The sequence below is a fragment of the Moschus berezovskii genome, chromosome 23, assembly GCF_049115385.1.
Source record: "Moschus berezovskii isolate FMDL1 chromosome 23, NW_MosBer_1.0, whole genome shotgun sequence".
Classification (NCBI taxonomy): Eukaryota; Metazoa; Chordata; class Mammalia; order Artiodactyla; family Moschidae; genus Moschus; species Moschus berezovskii.
In genome coordinates, this window is record NC_142482.1 from 40,548,311 (window position 1) to 40,570,374 (window position 22,064).

The following is a 22,064-nucleotide window of genomic DNA, read 5'->3' on the forward strand; positions in this document are numbered from 1 at the left end:
CTTTGTTCATAGTGATGCTTTCTAAGGCCCATTTGACTTCACATTCCAAGATGTCTGGCCCTAGGTCAGGGATCACGTTTTCGTGATTATCTGGGTTGTGAAGATCTTTTTTGTACAGTTCTTCTGTATATTCTTGCCACCTCTTCTTAATATCTTCTGCTTCTGTTAGGTCCCTACCATTTCTGTCCTTTATCAAGCCCATCTTTGCATGAAATGTTCCCTTGGAATCTCTAATTTTCTTGAAGAGATCTCTTGTTTTTCCTATTGTGTTGTTTTCCTCTATTTCTTTGCATTGATCACTGAGGAAGGCTTTCTTATCTCTCCTTGCTATTCTTTGGAACTCTGCATTCAGATGCTTATATCTTTCCTTTTCTCCTTTGTTTTTACTTCTCTTCTTTTCACAGTTATTTGTAAGGCCTCCTCAGACAGCCGTTTCGCTTTTTTGCATTTCTTTTCCATGGGGATGGTCTTGGTCCCTGTCTCCTCTACAATGGCACGAACCTCCGTCCAGAGTTTATCAGGCACTCTATCTATCAGATCTAGTCCCTTAAATCTATTTCTCACTTCCACTGTATAATCATAAGGGATTTGATTTAGGTCATATCTGAATGGTCTAGTGGTTTTCCCTATTTTCTTCAATTTAACTCTGAATTTGACAATAAGGCGTTCATGATCTGAGCCACAGTCAGCTCCTGGTCTTGTTTTTGCTAACTGTATAGAGCTTCTCCATCTTAGGCTGCAAAGAATAGAATCAATCTGATTTCGGTGTTGACCATATGGTGATGTCCATGTGTAGAGTCTTCTCTTGTGTTGTTGGAAGAGGGTGTTTGCTATGACCAGTGCATTCTCTTGGCAAAACTCTATTAGTCTTTGCCCTGCTTCATTTCATGCTCCAAGTCCAAATTTGCCTGTTACTGCAGGTGTTTCTTGACTTCCTACTTTTGCATTCCAGTCCCCTAAAATGAAAAGGACATCTTTTTTGGGTGTTAGTTCTAAAATGTCTTGTAGGTCTTCATAGAACCGTTCAACTTTGGCTATTTCAGCTTTACTGGTAGGGGCATAGGCTTGAATTACTGTAATATTGAATGGTTTGCCTTGGAAACGAACAGAAATCATTCTGTCCTTTTTAAGATTGCATTCAAGTACTGCATTTCGGACTCTTTTGTTGACCATGATGGCTACTCCATTTCTTCTAAGGGATTCCTGCCCACAGTAGTAGATATAATGGTCATCCGAGTTAAATTCACCCATTCCAGTCCATTTTAGTTCACTGATTCCTAGAATGTCTATGTTCATTCTTGCCATCTCCTGTTTGACCACTTCCAATTTGCCTTGATTCATGGACCTAACATTCCAGGTTCCTATGCAATACTGCTCTTTACAGCATCGGACCTTGCTTCTATCACCAGTCAAATCCACAACTGGGTATTTGTTTCGCTTTGGCTCCATCCCTTCATTCTTTCTGGAGTAATTTCTCCACTGATCTCTAGTAGCATACTGGGCACCTACCAACCTGGGGAATTCCTCATTCAGTATCCTATCATTTTGCCTTTTGATACTGTTCATGGGGTTCTCAAGGCAAGTATAATGAAGTGGTTTGCCATTCCCTTCTCCAGTGGACCACATTCTGTCAGACCTCTCCACCATGACTCGTCCGTCTTGGGTGCCCCACGCGGCATGGCTTAGTTTCATTGAGTTAGACAGGGCTGTGGTCCGTATGGTCAGATCAACTAGTTTTTTTGTGATTATGATTTCAGTGGTCACTAGCCTGTACTAAAGATGTGTGCTCACCAAACCTTGTCCCAAGGAACAATCCATTCATTTCACATAGATCAAGCAGCAGCTGCTTAAAGCCATCATTTTGCAGTTTCCAAGCAATTAAAACTTGTCTCCTTGGAAACAAGTTGTTTGTTGTCAAGCAAAATCTTGTTCTACTGTAGCCACTAGAGGGCTCATTAGAAAACTTCAGATAATTGTATTATTAAAATGTGAACGTTTATACTAAGTCAGTCAGTAACCAATTGTTTAAGTGCTTCAGAGCTATTTTCCCTGAAGAGCAAGGTGATTTATCAGGGCACACATTCTAGACACTTTCAGGGTTATCTCTAGAGGCTCCAGCTTTGTTAGGCAATCGCTGGAGCTTCTATCTCAATTTTGCCTCAAGGTTTTAACAGTTTCACAACTTAACTCCTGGAAGAGGCCTCTGGGGGCAGGCTTCTTAACAAAGAACATTGAGATAAACTTTTATTAAAAGTTTAAAGCTTTCCCCAAGGAAAAGGAGATGGGTAACTGCGCACAAAATACCAGTAAACGGTAGAGTCATTACTATAGAAAAAGGAAACCTCCAGGGTGTTCTATTTTCTCCAAGAGCCACTAAGGCCAGAATGAATGCGAACTAGACCTCTGTTAGCATCACCTCTCTTTATATTCATGCAACCATCCATCCATTTGTTCACTCGGTTCATTCAGTTAGCTATTCTGATATCCTGGATCATTGTTACCATAGCTTCCCATATCCGAAGTTTTAATTAAACCAAGTTGAATAATAATTTAGGTAACATAATTGCAAAGAATGTGTCTCACCTTGTAGCATGGAAGCTTTTTATCACTTGATATTTCTATTTGCAGCATTTAAAATCAATTGGCTGGATGGCATCACCGACTCTGTGGACATGAGTTTGAGTGTACTCCGGGAGTTGGTGATGGACAGGGAGGCCTGGCGTGCTGTGATTCATGGGGTCGCGGAGAGTCGGACACGACTGAGCGACTGAACTGAACTGTCCAAGTTTATAATAAAATTTCCTGCTTTTCTACAGTTTTACTGCTCTTTGTGAATCATGGTATAGATTTTTCCTATTGGAACACAATTTACTAGTAGGATTACAGTCTTACTTTTATTTTTTAAGATTGGCCTTGTGGCCGGGGATCTTAGGTTCGGGATGAGGGATCAAACCCACACCCTCTGCAGTGGAAGTGCAGAGTCTTAACCACTGGTCCGCCAGGGAAGTCCCATGATTACAATCTTATGTCTGATATTTATTACTAGATTGTCTATAAATTCTTTTACCTAGCTTTGAAAGTTATATATATTTTATATCTATATATAAAATGCTACATACAGATTGCAAACGTACATACATATAGATACATTTGATAAAATTGTGTATTTGGAGTATTTCATCAGGTAATTCCAACTCATGAAACATGTATTATCACAATTAAGAACCTACAAAAAGTGAGATTTTGAGCTAAGGAAGAATAACTTCAGATAAAAATAGGATAGTGATAATGGAAATTATCTCCTACTGTTATAGCATCTTTTTATTCTAAATTCATCACTAAATTTCCTTGATATAGAATTTCTATGGTTACATTTGAAATAGTTAAATTAACCACCAGTACTCCCTTCCCTCAAGTCCTCTTTTTTTATGTGCATTAATAAATTATAGATATAAAACTAAATCACTTTGCTGTACATTAGAAATTAGCCAATATTGTAAATCAACTTTATCTCAATAAAATAATAAAAGAATTTTTAAAAAGAAATTAATAACAGTGTTTATTTGAAGGAAATGGATGGATGTGGAAAAAGGATAAGATGAATATATCTCATCATATATCTTTCCTTGGCCTTGGAAGAAAAGCTATGACCAAGATAGCATATTAAAAAGCAGAGACATTCTTTGCCAACAAAAGTCCATCTAGTCAAGGCTATGGTTTTTCCAGTAGTCTTGTATGGATGTGAGAGTTGTACCATAAAGAAAGCTGAGTGCTGAAGAATTGATGCTTTTGAACTGTGGCGTTGGAGAAGACTCTTGAGAGTCCCTTTGACTGCAAGGAGATCCAAGCAGTTCATTCTAAAGGAAATCAGTCCTGAATATTCGTTGGAAGAACTGATGTTGCAGCTGAAACTCCAATACTTTGGCCACCTGATTCAAAGAACTGACTCATTGGAAAAAACCTTGATCATGGACAAGATTGAAGGCAGGAGGAGAAGGGGCCGACAGAGGATGAGATGGTTGGATGGCATCACCGACTCGATGGACATGAGTCTGAACAAGCTCTGGGAGTTGGTGATGAACAGGGAGGCCTGGCCATGTTGCACTCCATGGGGTCGCAAAGAGTTGGACACAACTGAGTGACTGAACTGAACTTACATCTTTCCTATATTTTATTTTCTAAAATATGTGAAAGAAAGTATCACCTACTCAATGACTAAACTACATCCATAATTAAATAAATGACTGCATGGCAGAAGTACATCATGCAAGGGTATTTTCATGTTATTAATTGGCATGGGACATACACTTTTTTTTCTTCCTAGTCTTTCTTTTTTTTAAATTTATTTTAATTGGAGGCTAATTACTTTATAATATTGTATCAGTTTTGGCATCCATTGACATGAATCTGCCCTGGGTGTACATGTGTTCTCCATCTTGAACCCCCCTCCCACCTCCCTCCCCATACCATCCCTCTGGTTCATCCCAGTGCACCAGCCCTAAGCATCTTGTATCATGCATCGAACCTGGACTGGTGATTCGATGGACATATGCTTTTATCCCATTCAAAGTGACAGAGCACATTTTAAAATGGTGTTAATATCATCTAATTTCATTCAAATGGGAATTGTTTTTTAAATTTTAATCTGATATAGTTTTAAAATTATAAGTCAAATTCTTAAAATCTAACTGACTATTGTGTTTCCCCACTAGTCTGGTGTCCACTTCAAGATATAAACAAATTTAATATTAGTAGGGACTTCCCAAGTGGTGTTAGTGGTAAAGAATCCTCCTGCCAATACAGAAGACATAAGAGACACAGGTTCAATCCCTGGGATTGAGCCTCCTCTTTAATCTCAGAACTCATGGACTTCATTCATTTATTGTTTATTCAAAGTGACTGTTGATCACCAACTTAATATAAGGGATGTGGTATCCACTGGACATCAGAAAATAGAAATTTTTTAAAAGTCGAGTCTTAATTCTCCACCCTCAAGTAATTCATCATGTAAAGATAAAAACAGACATTGATTTCAGATGTTTAGAATATAATGTGGTAAATGCAATAGCTGACATGAAAAGATGTCAAAAAGACATAGATGAGTCCTAGAAAGACATTTCAAAGGAGATGAATAAAGGATTTTAGGATCTCATCATGTTACAACCTACACATCTACCAACTATCCTATCTTCGTTTCGAGGCTTCATGCTTGATCTTGGAGTAAGCTCATAGAATTACTATTCTCTCTTTCTCCCACTACTTTTCTTTTTCCAAAATTTTTATTAATGTATAATTTACATATAGTAACAATCACCCTTTGACTATATATTTTTGTGATTTTAAGCAAACATTTGTAGTCATGTAGTCATAGCCATATTCAAGCCATAGAATGATCCCCTGTATGTGTGCTAAGTTGCTTCAGTCCTGTCCAACTCTGTGAGACCCCATGGACTGTAGGTTGCTAGGCTCCTCTGTCCATTGGATTGTCCAGGCAAGAATACTGAAGTGGGTTGCCATGCCTTCCTTCAGGGCATCTTCCTGACCCAGGAATCGAACCCCTGTCTCTTATGTCTCTTGTATTGACAGGCAGGTTCTTTACCACTAGCACCATCTCGGGAACCCCTAGAAAAGTCCTATCACCCCCTAAAATTGGCCCACGCCCCTTTCTAGTAAACCCTCTCCCCCAAGCAGCCACTGTGACCATAGATCTGTTTCTGTATTTATAGTTTCAGCTTTTTCAGAAAGTAATCATATAAACAATTGTAAAATTGGAATCAAATAATAGGTAGTCTTTTACACTACTTCTTTTCCATTTCTTTGGTTTAAAAAATACCTTCAGTTTCAGACCACACCCTCTAGAGCCAGAACCCACATCTCTAAGAATGAGAGTAGAAAACTTCTGCTTTTTTCTGTGATTTCTTGCTCCCCAGAGTATATATTCTCCCTCCTTATTTCCACCACACACCCCAAAGCAGCAGTCTCTTCCACTCATATTGCTCAGAAAATCTGGAGAAAATTCCACAATAATGTACTCTGATATCTTTATAAAATAACAAACTCACTCTTACTTTTCAGTGATTTTCCCTCTGTTCCCAATTTTTCCTATTTCCTTCTGGAATTGTTTCAAAATTTACCATTTTCCCATTAACTTATCTACACTCTCTTCATTCTTGGTGGTGCCCTCACCTTCTGTTTTACAGAAGAAATGTAAGTCTTTAAGTAGCATCATTTAATGGCATTTTTAATATTCTCAGCCATCTTCTCTTCTTTCATGTCAGTATCACCAAGTACAATTATTGTTAAGAAATAAGATTCAACCATGACACTGTTGCTAATCTCAAGGAAGTGATTACTGGCTACAAGCAGGAAGTTTTGGTGTAGTAATGGAAGTGAAAGCCTGATTGCAGGACACAGCATGAATGGACACAGCCTATCATATAAAGACTGTTCATAAATGTGGTATGCAGTCTTTCCTATGACCTCTTTTCTATTTCTTCACGTATGATGTTGGGTGATTGACATCATCCTATCAACTTATTCTTACTTCTACATTTGGCTGTAATATACTTACTTGGAGAAAAAAATTGTGGACCTACATTAAAATATTATATATAATCGTTTATTTTCTCTTAATTTGAAAGAATAACAAAAAGTCTTATTTCAGTGTCTAAAAAATTGAAAATGTCAAATGAAGCATTTCCATTATGATTATGGTTATAGTATTTGGTTTATCAACAGGAAAAAAGTGTTGTTTTTCCCCAACATTACTATATACATATTTTAGGCATGCTCAGTTGCTCAGTCCTGTCTGACTCTTTGGCAGTGTTTACCATTTATATATAATGGATTCCAGTCATTAAATATGCTCCTTGTGTGTAATAGTGGACAGCCATCAACAAGAGGACAAAAATGTTTTTTTCCTGGTGAAGTCACCACCCAACAGTAACTTTCTTAAAGCTCCCTTCATGGCTTCATTCCTCAAGCTGTAGATCGTAGGGTTCAGTGTTGGGGGCACTACTGTATAAAAGATGGATATGATAATGTCGGAAGCAGTTGGAGAGTCTGAAGTTGGTCTGAGGAACTCGAAAATGCCTGTGGAAAGAAAAAGTGACACAACAAAGAGGTGGGGCAGGCAGGTAGAGAAGGCCTTGGAGCGGCCCTCGGCAGAGGGTATTCTTAGAACTGTGGGGAAGATTTGCACATAGGAGAGAACGATGGAGATGAAGCAGATGAACGCCAGCACGGTCATGAAAGCAGCCACTCCAATCACGCCTACGTTATCACTGGAGCAAGAGAGCTTCACCAACTGGGGGATATCACAGAAGAACTGGTGGATTATTTTGGCCCTACAGAATGTGATGGAGAATGTGGCAGCTGTATACAAGATTCCAGAGATGCCACCACTCAGCCATACAGCTATCATAGCCCGCTTACAGGCTCTGGGATCCATAATGACTTCGTAGTGCAGTGGGAGGCAAATGGCAGCATAGCGATCATAAGACATCACTGTGAGAATGGCCACCTCAACCCAGGCCAAAGATGTGAAAAAGAAAACCTGAAGTATGCACTGACCGTGGGCAATATAGCCATTGCCTGTCAGTGAATTTTCAATGGACTGGGGGACCGTGACAGAAATGAAGGAGAGGTCCAGGAGCGAAAGGTGTTTCAAGAAGTAGTACATTGGGGTTTGGAGATGTTGGTCCAGAGTTGTGATGGCGATAATCAGGAGGTTTTCTGCTAAGGTTAATAAGTATATTAACAAGAAAAACAATGCCTGTAAGATCTGCAGCTCACAGTTGTTGGAAAACCCCATGAAGAGGAATCCACTCATTGTGGTTACATTTGCCATAACCATTTTGAAGGTACAAATTGTGTTGGCAGCTGGAAGATAAAGAGGATGGAGGAAATGCAGTAGAGAGAAGTTAAAATAAATTATTCATTTATTCATCAATGCTTCTTTCAACAATTAATTTCTGAGTACTTGTCATTCATCAGCTGTGCCCTAGATGTTGGGGACTCAAAGATGAAGATATGCATATCTTGTGTTCAGGGAGCTTACAGAAAACACCAGTAAACCTGAGTGTAAATGTGATCAGAGTCACTGGTCCTGTCACAGAAAAATGGTTGCATTTCCACCACTAAAAACACTCTTCCATTTCTACAAGGTAAAACTTGTTGCTTCACTTCAAGTCAAGAACAGAAATTCAGTGATCAGTTCTTGATTAGAGGTTTCTCAAAACTAGACAGATTATATTGCTCTATTTTAGTATACTGAAGGGCCCTTTAGAGGATTTGTGGTTGAATGGGATGATCCCTAAGGTTCTTCCCTGGCAAGCCATTCTATTACAGAGAAAAGCCCTAAATTGTGAGGCCAAGGACCAAATTATGCAGTTATTGCCTTTCCAGTTAGCATTTATTTAATAAACACATCTTGAAATCAAGAACAAGAAAACTTTTTAAAGGGAATATTTACATTTCACTATCATATTTAGTGTTTTATCTGTCTAGGGCTTCTTCTGGTACCTTCCAGCTTTCTCTTTTAATTTCATTTCATTCCTCTTCACATTGTCTTCAGCTAAAGTCATTAAGTATGTATTGACTGTTTACTACATGCAAAGGCATTTGCAAAGAAGAGGAAGAAAGAGTGGTTGCTCGGAGGTGGCTTTCAGTGTGGAAGGAAAACTTTCAAAAACCCAATATACAACTTCAGAAAGAGACTCTGAAGAAGTATGAAGTAGTCTACAATTCAGAAAATAAATAAATCAAGTGTTAGGCCATTGTATAGTGTTTTGGGCTTTGCAGGATCGAGATAAACAAAAGTTCTCCCCTCATTAAAATATACCTCAGTATATGAGAGCTGACCAGTCACTTAGTCACGATCCTCTCATATTCCTTAATTTTTTTCTCTGCCTGTGAGTTCTAGGCAGCAGCTGGGGAAAAAAATGCTGAATGAAGCAATCTCTTTGAATTTTATTCTGAACCATGTGAAAGATTGAGGGCAAGAGTAGAAGGGGTGTCAGAGGAGACATGAGGGAGACAGAATAAATATGAACTGTGAACAGGAAAGTTTGACATCAGAGAATAGAAAAGGAAAGTAAATGAGAGAGGCTATTGAACTCACAAAAGCCTCTCAGACTGCTGAGAGGTTAGGAGGGGGGTGCTGATCTAAGTAAGATCCTCTTAGATATGGCTAGAGACTGAACAACAAATGTGAAATCGCACCAGAAATTTTTGTGTGTGTGTCTCATTAATTCATGTTCTTAGAAATCACACCTCCTCTGTGAAGAATGACTCAACATTTATGCCCCCCTTCTACATTCTATTGTCTGGCAGGGGTCAGTAGTATTAGATTTACAAATTTGTATTGTATTAAATTTAAATTTTAAACTTTTGTTTTGGCTGCCAAATTAAAAGTCTTTCTCTATGCATGTGAATTTCAAAGTTAATCTAGACTATCACCCACTTAATCCATTTTTATTAAAGCTTCCCACAGCTAATAGAAAACAGAAAGAATTAAAGAGTAAAGGCTATGCTTTCAACAGTTTCTCCCTTTCTGCCTTGGAGAGGCAGTTGCTGCCTGTTTTTTTGTCCCCCTTTTCCTTGAACTGATAAAATAATAAATGACTTTATTATCCATACTTAATTTTATTATTGGTACATTAAGTATTTTAGCCTGCCAAATTTCCACCAGTGCTTATCAACAGTCTGGGAAATAAACTGAAAAATTTTGAGCATCCATTTTCATGAGACAGACACCATGCTAGAGTCTGCCATAAAATATGTCTCAAGTTTTATTTTTTTATCTTCTGTAGCCTAAGCATTTTAATCTCTTTTTTTTAAAAGAAAAAACTAAGGTTCAGAATAACTTAAGTGACAGAATTGAATCTAAGTACCAAACCTTTTTCTTTGCAATTCATACCACTGCTTACATCAAAATCTCTGAGTATGTATGAAAGACATGCAAAAACATTGGGGAAAAAAGGCAAAATTACACTGAACATTTATCTATTCAAGACTCATGGTGATATCAGAGACTATGATATCACTATAGCACAATTACTACACTGTTATAGTACAGTATAAGTACTATACATGTTATAGTGCAATTACTTTACTGAATGTTTATGTAAACATATAAAATATTAACCTTTCTTAATATACTGACTTTTCTTAAATTGCTCATTTTGTAATATACTCATGTGAATTAAATATATGACTTTTAGTAAATGTTAACTTTCCTTGTTAGAATAAAATCTTGCTTTTTCAAATTCAATGTGAAGAATATGAGGTTCTGTCAATTTTCATAAAATATTTTTCTCTTTCAAAATTGTAAAACTTACCACAGCCACTATTGGTGTGTGGGTAGTTATGAAAGCTGATCACAAAATTCTGACCTTTTTCATTTATAATGACATCTTTTAAAACATGTTGTTTCCCTTGAGAATCCAAGGTTTCTGTTGCTGTTGGAATTTTTTTTTTTCCCTCCATCTTTTGTAATGGAAACCTGAACTGAATGATGAGACTATTTCATTTTCTCTACCTCTCTGTCACCTGGAACTTAGAACTTTTCACACAGAAGGGAAGTGACTTGATAAACTGTGGGGATTTTGTCCCTTTTCCAATGGTTGCAAACTTTAGTAGAGGTATGGATCACCTAGAGAACTTGATAAAACATAGGTATCTAAACCTCACACTTAGTAATGCTGATTCAGAAGGTTTAATGTTACCTCCATACATTTGAATGCCTAACAAACTGCCTGACGCTGCTGCTGTTGGACTGAACGTCACATTTGGAGACCACTGTAATAGCTAAATCATGCATTCCAGAAAGGCAAACAATATTTTAAACATTAAAAGAAATTTTTAATGTCAGTTGTCCTGGGAAACTAGAAATCAGTGTTTATAGAGATCAAGGCCTATGCATTACATTTCATATTTGAACAGTTATTTTGGGCAACTATTGTGGTCTCTAATAAACATAAAACTATCTACTAAAAGATCCTAAAACAAATTTAGCAACAGTACCTGAGAATCTCATAAAGAGGCCCAGTCCATTAAAATTTATTATTTAAGTATATGCAACTACTTTATAAGCATACTTAAAAATGAATGTAAGTCCACAATATTGTTTTGTAATTTCTGAATTCTGTTACCATCTTTTATATACATTATTAATATTTTCAGTAATAATCATATGACTATAAATTTATTCAATTTATATTACAAAGACTTCTGAAGCTGTAAGGACATAGACTTACTGTTCTAAAGGCTACACAGCATTCTGCTGAAGCCTATCTCATTAGTGTATAATAGTAGAATATGCTTATTTTTACAGATGATACAAAAATACGTATACTCACATAGGGTCGCAAAGAGTTGGACATGACTGAAGTGACTTAGCACACATTCACATGGAGAAACAAATCATTTACAATGAGTAGAGGTAAATAAGTGAGCTTGGAATCAGACAAATATCACTTTGAATCACTTATTTTCTATTCTTTGAGAAGTCTCAAGAAATCAATCTCTTCTAAATTTACTGTCCTAATTGACAGAATGGGGCATAGGTAGAACAGTTGCTTGATAAAATTAAAAGAAAAATGTATGTAATGTACATGACATTTATTAGAGACTGAATAAATAGTTATGGAGAATGCTATTATAATACATAAAAGGAAGGGAAAATTAATATGGGTACTTAATGCACAAAAAAAACCTGGATGTCTCTTGGAAATCACATAATGCACCATAGATACATTATCTCATGAACACAATCAGCTTATTTGGCAGCAGTCTGGAATCTATTTGTTAAAAGCCAACTTTATTTTTTTCAAGCCTTTTTACTTTTTATTGGGGTATAGCTCATTAACAAACAATGTTGTGATAGTTTTAGGTGAACAACGAAGGGACTCAGCTATACACATATATTTCTAAAAGCCAGCTTTAAATTATGCTCACCAAGTCCCAAACTAATTGCCTTTTATTTCAGAAAAAATCCTGTAAGATGCCTAAAAATAAAAATTGAACTTGTGGAAAGAAGACCAATATCCCTAGAACCATAACATCTTAAATTCTGAAGAATTATGTTTTGAGAAGACTGTAAAGAACAGAAAAGTTAGAAGGGAGTTCTGGAAAGAAATCAGATTTATTCCTCCTACAATCTGAAACATAATAACAGTACCTTTTATTTGTATGGTACTTTAGAGTTTAAAAATGACTTTTAAATGCATCTTTCTCTGAGTGAATTCTTCTTTTGACAGTATCTTCCTCAGAGCTGCCTTCAGGGCTTCATTCCGTAAACTATAGATAACTGGATTGAGCGTTGGAGGTATCACAGTATACAAGATGGAGAACACGAGATCCATAGCCGACTGGGACTCAGAAGGGGGCCTTAGAAACTCAAAGCCTGCAGCTGAGAGGAAGAAGGTGACTACAAATAGGTGGGGTAGGCAGGTGGAGAAGACTTTGGTTCTTCCCTCAGATGATGGAATTCTCAGCACTGCAGAGAAGATGCGAATGTAGGAAAGCACAATAGAGGTCAAACAGATAAACGCTGTTGAGGTTGTGAATGCAGCCACTGCAATCTCATTAATGAATTCATAAGAGCAGGCTAGTTTCAGCATCTGAGGAACATCACAGAAGAATTGGTGAATGACTCTCTCCCCACAGAGCGGTATGGAGAAGTTAACAGCTGCGTGCATGAGCCCAGAGAGGCCCCCAGCAACCCACACAGCTATCACTGCATGCCTACAGGCACAGGGGTCCATAATGGTCTCATATTGCAGTGGTTGACAAATGGCTACATACCGGTCATAAGACATCACTGTGAGGATGGCCACTTCTGATGAGGCCAGAGTTATGAAGAAGAAGACTTGAAGAATGCACTGACCAAGGGAAATGTAACCATTGTTCATAAGTGAATTTGCGATGGACTGGGGGACTGTGACAGAGATGAAACACAGGTCCAGAAGAGAGAGGTGCTTCAAGAAGTAATACATGGGGGAATGGAGGCGATGGTCCAAGGTAGTTATGGTGATAATGAGGAGGTTGCCTGTCAAGGCCAGCAGGTATGTCACCAAAAACAGCAGTGCATGTAAAATCTGAAGCTTACGGTCAGCAGAAAACCCCATGAGGAGGAATCCACTCACTGAGGTCAGGTTGGCCATGGTCAGTCTGAAGATAGCAAGACTGACTCTGTTTAGGAAAGAATGTATGATATTGATATAGCTATTAGTCAAGTAACTAAGTGTACTCAGCAAAGAGCTACTAAAATCAAAACAAATTTATCTTCATGGGAATGTGGTGATAGTTAATTCAGAAAAATCTTTAGCCCTTTTTCAAAAACTGAACTTCTAAATGTGATCAACAGCTTCACATAGGTTGAAAACAGTTATGAGAATTTTCTGGAGAGATAATAAGCAGTAAAGTCTTGATGGTTGATGAATGTCAGATGAAAGATAAATTTTCCTATTTTTTGAAACAGGGAACAGTGACAGGGAAATGACTGGGAGAAGAAATGAGTTCTGATGGGAGAAGCCCAGTCGGAGGTGTGCCAACCATAAAGTTGGATGTGAAGATTTGGAACTCAGAAGACTATGGCAGTACTTGAAACATCCCCAATTCAGTAAGAGTGCTCTTACAAGCGGAGAAGGCAATGGCGAGCCACTCCAGAACTATTGCTTTGAAAATCCCGTGGACGGAGGAGCCTGGTAGGCTGCAGTCCATGGGGTCGCTAAGGGTCGGACACGACTGAGCGACTTCACTTTCACTTTTCACTTTCACACATTGGAGAAGGAAATGGCAACCCACTCCAGTGTTATTGCCTGGAGAATCCCAGGGACGGGGGAGTCTGGTGGGCTTCCGTCTATGGGGTCACACAGAGTCGGACACGACTGAAGTGACTTAGCAGCAGCAGCAGAGAAGAGGACTGAGTCAGACTGAGACAGAAGGAGAAAACCTGTAAGAAGTGACATCATAGAGCCAATGGGAGATGTTTTAAAAGAAAAAAAATAATGTACAATGTGTGCTAAGTTGCTTCAGTTGTGTCTGACTCTTTGTGACCCTGTGGACTGTAGTTCACCAGGTTCCTCTGTCTAAGGGATTCTCCAGGCAAGAATACTGGAGTGGGTTGCCAAGTCCTTCTCCAGGGGATCTTCCCAACCCAGGGATCAAACCCGCATTTCCTGCACCTCCTGCATTGCAGGCAGATTTTGACCACTGAGCCACCAGAGAAGCCCCCATGTACAATAGATTCATTAATTTAAGAAAGGAAATTTAAAATAACGATAAAAGTATTGAATTTACCATTGTGAGGGTCATTTGTGGATTAGCTAGAAGCATTTGGGAGGACTAATGGGTACAAAAGCATGAAAAATGTGGTTTAAAACACAAATGAAATGTGAAAGGAAATATAGAAATTTTGGCGCACAGCTATAAAATGTTTCATAAAATATAGAGAAGTTTCACTCACCAGAGCTGATCTTAGTCAGTAGGAACCAATTTCTTTTAATACTAAAATTGAACATCTTTATTCTAGAATTGAGCTGGTGTCTTGATCTTTGTAATTTTCATGTAGGGAAAGGACTGAGATGTTTTCATATAAGATTAAACAGTAAGCATAGACCCAGAGACATTTTAACTTCCCACTGAGCCCTTGATACCCATGAGCCTACGGACAGCCCACGAAGTCAGTGCTGTCTAGGCACTAGGGAACAAACTTATTCAGTGTGGTTGATGTTTCACGTAAACACTATGAGTTCAAGCATGGGACTTCATGGGCCTGTCCCTCAAGGATTGCTTCAGTGAAAAGTAGTTAATTATCCTAGGAGAAGACAATGGCAAGCCACTCCAGTACTCTTGCCTAGAAAATCCCATGGATGGAGGAGCCTGGTAGGCTGCAGTCTGTGGGGTTGCTAAGGGTCGGACACGACTGAGCGACTTCACTTTCACACATTGGAGAAGGAAATGGCAACCCACTCCAGTGTTCTTGCCTGGAGAATCCCAGGGACGGGGGAGCCTGGTGGGCTTCCATCTATGGCGTCACACAGAGTCGGACATGACTGAAGTGACTTAGCAGCAGTTAATTATCATCTGGGTTGAACTGAATCTTAGATTCTGCATTCCAGGGAGTGAAAAATATACAACATATATAATTTATTTTCTGTAGTATAAGTTCAGACTTAAGTTTCTCTAGTAAGAATGATCAATTTTAACTTTATTGGTTACCCATGAAGTCATGTGTGTTTGTATGGACCTCATTTAAAAAGAGAATGTTTAGTAATTGTTACATAAACTCATACAAAATTACAGAATCAAAGGCAATTAGAGTTAAAAGACTTATTTGTCACTGAGTCTAGGCTTCATCCAAACACTATATCTTTACTAAAGTAACTCTGAACCTGATAATCCACTCACCGTTTTAACAATAAGCTACCACAGATGGGTAAGACATCCAAAAATGAACATATTCTGTTTTCAAATACCTATGACAATGGGAAAGGCATTTAAAAAAAATTGTGGTATGAACATTAAACATGAAATCTACCTTTTAAACAATAAGATAAAATTTTTAAAATGTTTAATCTTACATCTACTTCGAAATGTAAAAAAAAAAAAAGCAAAATAATGCTATTTGCAGAAACATGATGGACCTAGAGATTTTTATACTAAGTGGAGTAACTCAGAGAAAGAAAAATATCATATGATATCACTTATATGTAGAATTTCATTTTAAAAAGATAATAAACAGACTTATCTACAAAACAGAAACATACTTACAGATACTGAAAGCAAATTTGTGGTTACCAAAGGGGAAATGTTGCAGGAAGGGATAAATCAGAATTCTATACTTTTCTTTAGTATTTCTTTGTTTCTACTTTATGTGGGTTCATTTTATTTCTCTTTTTTGGTTTTTTATTTAAGGTAAAAGTTTAGATTATTGATTTGAGATCTTTATTCTTTTTTTAAAATGAACACTTAATAATAAGCATTACCCTTTAAGCACTGCATCCTACAAATTTTGATATGTGGCATTTTTATTTTCACTTACTAAAAATACTATCTAATTTCCTTTGATTTTCTCTTTGATCCATGGATTACTTAGAGGAATATTACTTAAATTTCAAAGGCTTGGATATTCTCCTATTATCTTTCCGTTGCTGATTTCTAGTTTAATTATGGTCTGAGAACATGTCACAGATAGATGAGTGAGGAATTTAAGACCTGAAGTCTCTTTCACCTTTTACTTTCAAGGATTTGCTGACTTAGAACCTAGTGCTGTGTGATTGAAGAGAAAGACCTAACTATTCCCACTCTATTTTTCCTTCTGAATACTGAGAATTAAAATACTAGAACTCGTTTAACAGGTTTCTTTTTTCTCCTGCTACTCCTTAATCTAGAAAATTAAAGTAACCAGTAAGATTGATTCCTGTAGAATTATTGCCATAAGCGAGTGGTCCTAAGGCTATGGTCAAATGTAGCTATTAACTGAAAAATTTCCCCAGAATTTACTTTATGAAAACTCAAAGTATTTGTGGTAAAAAGAGTGATAAAGTTTCAGTTGGATACCTTTATATTAGTAGTGCCATCTTTTTGTACAAGTTCAACTAATGTAACCTGCTCGCTGGTTTCTGTTCTCTATATAATCCTCTCCACCAATCAAGCTGTAGATTTAGAAAGAAATTTAGGGTTTTTAAATTTTATAATTCTAACTCAGAAAATCATGTGCTGGCTTATGTTTATAAACAGGACTATTGTTGTAAGGGGCAGCATGAACAAAAGTGGCTTATATTTCTAGTAATTTTACATGATTCATAATGGGAATACTGATATTTTACCTAACTGCAATATTTACTGCAGGTATCAGTTTTAAGCATTTTTTTTACAATTATATTTAAATAAAACAATTTCTTACAGTTGGGATTTTATGTGTATGGTACTTACATTAGTCAAGGTAACATAGGTTTTGCTGCAATAATAAATCAATTCCAAATCCCAGTGATTTAAAACAAAATACTGTATTTCTTATGCACATAAAATCTGACTTGGGAAGTTGGTGCTTCCTTCCTTCCAATAACTGGGGGATCCAGATTTTATCTATCTTGGGATGCAGTCATCTCAAAACATGGCATAGAGGAAGAGTGCAAGAAGTAGGAAAAAGTGTTTTTTTAAAAAACTCTGTCAATCCAGAAAAGACATTCATCACTTAGACTCACATTTTATTTTCCTGAATTATGCCATCCCAAAGGAATTAGAAGGTAGATGTTAAAATGGGATTTCACACATGGTAGGAAAGAGGAATCTATGTAGTGCACATTATCTAAGCTTTGATTTGTTTTTGACATCGTTGGGAATTTTCTAGTGCTCCTCTAATAAATAGACACTAGACTTTGTTTTGAAATAGATAATATTACCTTGTTGAATATGCTTCCCTACTGCTCTTTCTTAATATTTTTCAGTTTAATGACTTACTGATATTTATAAAATTTGCTAATATAAAATTTAATAAATTTACTGATGTTTTAGTAATACTTGTAAGAATGTTTAAAGTTTTTCATTAATTGTGTTTTCAACATTGCACTATAATTATTTGCCTGCTTGACAGTACCTGTACTGTAATTCATTTAACTGTGTATTTTAATGTATAAAATTCTAAAGTATCAGGTATCATTTATGTAAAAATATTAAAAATTCAGAATTTTTTTAAACCTCAAGTTTTTGTTCTGATATGTCTGCAATATTGAAGGTAAATCAAAACATACCCTTAGGATTTGGGGGAGCATATCGGAAGCAACCTCCAACAGCAGTGCTAATTTTTTTTGTGGTCCCATGTTTTTGCTTAAAAATGTATGCAACTTCCACAGCATAATAGATCCATGTTCCAATACAAAATAGTAGTTTCAATGTTCATTTATTTAAATTTTATCTAGACTGTCAAGCAAAACTAATAAACTCAAGAAGATGTAACATTTTTATTTAATAACCTCAAATACCCTCTGAGAAGTACAACATACAAGCTCGGAGAAATACACTGCTTTATCAAGAATGAATAAATTAATACTATAAACATTTTAATATAAATATTAGCATACATATTATATTATTAATATAGTGACATGAAGTCCTGTGTAAAAATGGATCATGAATTGTGACAAACACTATTATCAAATTTTTTTTAAAGTTTAATATGCTTTTCCAGATTATGTTAGAATTGAGGAAACAGATTTTCTTTCTCCAATATAGCTAGGAACCTTCATTTCTTTAAAATCCATTTCCTTATATTTTAGCTTCATCTGTCTCCCAGTTGGACCACAGGAAGTAGAAGGGTTCACTGTACTTAAGTGACAGGAAGTAGATCTTTGTACTGTTCTTTTTAGGAGGAGAGGGGAAGGTTGCAGTGGAAAAAAAGAGAAAAAGGAACAGTTCTAGATTCAATCATGTTGGGTGCATTTACTGAACATTTATCATGTCCATTCTCCCAAATTAGAGAGAATGGATTGAAACATGTATATTAGCATATGTGAAAGGAATCTGACGTGGTCGGGAGCTCCCCACCTCAACACTGTGGATTTAAGAGGCCGTTTCTTCCGGAAGTGTATAAATTAGCCTGGGATAGAACCTGCATGCTGAATTTACTAATTAAGAAATGAGAAACCAGAACTATAATGGTGTCATAGAAATAAAAAAAAAAAAAAAAATATTGCCAAAAAATATTCAGCGCTTTCTTGTGAAAACAGAAGCAAGTCCCTTTGGATCACAGCATGGGAAGTGTTCCACTAAAGCTTTAATATGAATTTGCTCAATGGGACTGTGCATACAGGTGTAGAACAATTATTAGATTTGATATCTGAATGAGCTCAGGTTCCCATTAGAACCTGACTGCTTCAATGACAAAAAAATATATATGTATATATCATGTCCAAAGCATGAAAGAGAAATATGCAGAAATCTGAGAAATTACAAATATGAATGTTTTATGGGCTTGGGAAGGACTTATATTGAAAGACGACACACTGATAAAATGTTCAAATAGAACCCACCTGAAAGAAGGACACCTCATGTGATTGGGGTTAACCAGTGTTGTCAGAAAAACAAATTCTAAATGCAGTTGAATATGCTGAGTAGGAAAATGCCAAGATTCTTACTGGTATGTGGGGAGAAAAGAGAAATTCATATGAAATATTCCATTATATGAGGTGATCTCAATTTACTAGAATATTTTATCTTTGGGAGGGAGAGTTCTGCATATTTTAATTACATCCTGTCTTCAGTGTTTGCATTTCAAAATTTTACATGATTTTTGGCCGTGTTGAATGCACATAGATTGTTAATGTTCCTAGTCATATACTAATTTAATTCAGATTCCAGAATTCATACCATCCAGTGTATTTATTCTCCAAAATTAAGGAATCTGATGAAACACACTGATGGATTTTGAGAAATTCATGTTTATCAAGACCTTAGAGATTACCTTATTAAGGGACTGTGATTTATTCCTTTGAAATAACTAGAGGACTAAAATAAGTAAAAATGGTTAAATGTATTTTGGAAAGGATAACTTTATAAAGAAAGTTTGGGGAATGTGTACTATAAAAGAGATTGGCAGAAATTCTATTGATCCTCAGAATAATACTCTGTAATGACCCATATGGGAAAAGAATTATGTACAGTTCTATGAATTTAGAATTAAAATTTTATTATTTAGATTTGTTTTATGGGCCACAGAGCTATAGTATTAAATATTAAATTCAAAGTTTGCTAAGAAAGGCAATTTCAAGCACCTTTGAATTAAGGCAAATGTTGATGTCCCTATTTGGTGGCAAAGAAACTATAGTCAAAGATAATGAATGGTTTTCCCCAAAAGGCACACGTATGTTTATCACTCTATATGGGGCTAAATATACTCATTAATGAAGAAAATGATTTGATTTGCATCCCAAGCAATGATGTTGAGTTTTTACTGAACTCTCTTTTCTTTAGGCATGTTTAACTAATATGTATTTGCAAGGCAGTTGGCTATAAGACCTTTTTTCAAGTAAAGCTGAGAAGTCAACCAAGGATTTAAACTCAACGTGATTGTCTTATAACTCCTACATTGAACTAGGCCCAACTTATGCAGTCAAATGGTAAAGGAAGTTGTCTCTTTAAACTCGTAAATTACTAGCAAGTTTTCTTGAGTTAGAATATTTTCGGCCTTAGGTTTTTCAATCGTTGTTCACCGTTCAAAGCATCCTTCTGCTTTTTCTCTCTTCCTCCACAGTAAGTTCTACTTGTATTTGCCCTGACGTCATTGTTGTTTATCATACCAGTGTAAGACTGGCTAAGGTTCATGGCAAAAGTAACATATTTAAAATCACTGAGTCTAAAATTTTTTATGTATTTCCCTTTGCATATGTTTATTTTATATGCTTTTGACCTAAATATTTCTTGATTTCACTTGTCTCTGGGGCCTTTGGTGGATGACATAATTGGACATTGACTGTTAGAAGATGATTAAATGCTGTCAATACATGTTGGTTAAAGTTAACTCAAGATAGTAGTGGCATTTTTAAAAACATGAGATTATTTCCAGTTTACTTGGGATTCACTTAGGAACAGTTTATGCCAAATATACCTTTTAAAGCTTTCTAAATATCTTTTCTCTAGCTATTACACCAACTTTTTCCCCTGAAACTAAGTTAACTAGTCATAAGTGTTAGGGAAAAAAATGATATGACTTGGTAAGATCCAATATTGCAAAAAGAATCTCAAAAGTAGATAAGGGCTGTGTAGAGATCATTAAGAGTTAATGGTTTCTTTCTTTGTCCTGTTTCACCGGTGAACTTTATGACACTGTCCTCTCGTCACTTCCATGTCTGAAATCTTCTTTGAAAGGCAGAAACAGTCATCCTTACTTCTTAGGTCTTCTCTTCAAAGATCATCTTGTCCTGACCCAAAATTCCTTAGTTAGTACCCTTCTAAGGGCAGCTTTCACATCCTTGTTCCTCAGAGTATAGATAAATGGATTGAGTGTGGGTGTGACGATTCCATAGAAGAGAGCCATGATCTTCCCTCTGTCCCGAGAATAACTAGAGGGAGGCTGGACATACATACTGATGGCTGTAAAGTAGAAGAGAGAGACCACCAGCAAATGTGAAGCACAGGTATTAAAGGCCTTCCAGCGACTTTCAGCAGAGCGGATTCTCATTACTGCCCGGGCAATGAACACATAAATGCCCAGGATGAGGGAGAGGGGCACCAGAAGTAGCAAAGCCCCTAGCACATTGAGCTCAGCCTCATTCACATGGGTATCTGTACAAGCTAGTTTCAGAAGAGCAGGAACTTCACAGAAGAAATGGTCCATCACCCTCTGTCCACATCTTGGGGTCAACACAGTGAGAGTGGACTGCACAAGGGAATTAGCAAAGCCACTAATCCAGGTCCCACTGGCCATGTGGATACAACGTCTCTGGTTCATGATGATTGGGTAGCGAAGGGGCTTGCAAATAGCAGCATAACGGTCAAAGGCCATGATGGCTAGAAGTATGCATTCTGTAGAACCCAAGGCCAAGAAAATATAGAGCTGGGCAACACAACCACCATAGCTAATGGTCTTTTCTGGTCCCCGAAGGTTGACTAGCATCTGTGGGACAGTACTGGTAGTAAAGCAGAGATCCAGAAAGGATAGATTAGAGACAAAAAAGTACATGGGACTGTCCAGCTGAGGATCCAGGCGGGAAACTAGGATAATAGAGATATTTCCAAACAGGGCAAAGATGTAAGCCACCAGAAAGATTACAAAGAGTGGTGTTTCCAGCCAGGATTGATCAGAAAATCCCAATAAGATAAAATCATCTAGTGAGCTCTGATTACTGACCCACATATTGGTACTGAAGGGAGAAATTCCAGCGGAGACCTCTAAACACCCGCTTCTCTAAGGATGGGTATCAATGATAAAAGGAAGCCACTGGAAGCTAAAAACCAGAGATGCTAAGATGAAACTCTCATTTCTGCTTTAATCTGCATCTATATTCCAATTATGATGAAATATCAAGCCAACATTATCAGTGTAATAGTGAAAGATTATT

The 22,064-nt window shown here is 36.9% G+C and overlaps 3 protein-coding genes across 3 annotated transcripts; all 3 read right to left on the bottom strand.

Annotated features, from left to right (window-relative positions):
- Positions 1–6,892: 6,892 nt before the first annotated feature.
- On the bottom strand, positions 6,893–7,855 carry LOC129543657 (olfactory receptor 14J1-like). The gene has a single exon (XM_055406888.2). The coding sequence runs from the start codon at positions 7,853–7,855 to the stop codon at positions 6,893–6,895; it is 963 nt and encodes a 320-aa protein (XP_055262863.2).
- Positions 7,856–12,200: 4,345 nt separating this feature from the next.
- LOC129543660 (olfactory receptor 14J1) lies at positions 12,201–13,166 on the bottom strand. The gene has a single exon (XM_055406893.2). The coding sequence runs from the start codon at positions 13,164–13,166 to the stop codon at positions 12,201–12,203; it is 966 nt and encodes a 321-aa protein (XP_055262868.2).
- A 7,748-nt stretch (positions 13,167–20,914) lies between these two features.
- LOC129543467 (olfactory receptor 2B2-like) lies at positions 20,915–21,859 on the bottom strand. The gene has a single exon (XM_055406575.2). It carries the CDS (start codon positions 21,857–21,859, stop codon positions 20,915–20,917), a length of 945 nt encoding a protein of 314 aa, XP_055262550.2.
- Between the last annotated feature and the right edge of the window lie 205 nt (positions 21,860–22,064).

Coding starts and splice junctions, on each gene's coding strand:
- LOC129543657 (XM_055406888.2), bottom strand. CDS start 7,855: ATGGTTATGGCAAATGTAACCACAATGAGTGGATTCCTCTTCATGGGG.
- LOC129543467 (XM_055406575.2), bottom strand. CDS start 21,859: ATGTGGGTCAGTAATCAGAGCTCACTAGATGATTTTATCTTATTGGGA.
- LOC129543660 (XM_055406893.2), bottom strand. CDS start 13,166: ATGGCCAACCTGACCTCAGTGAGTGGATTCCTCCTCATGGGGTTTTCT.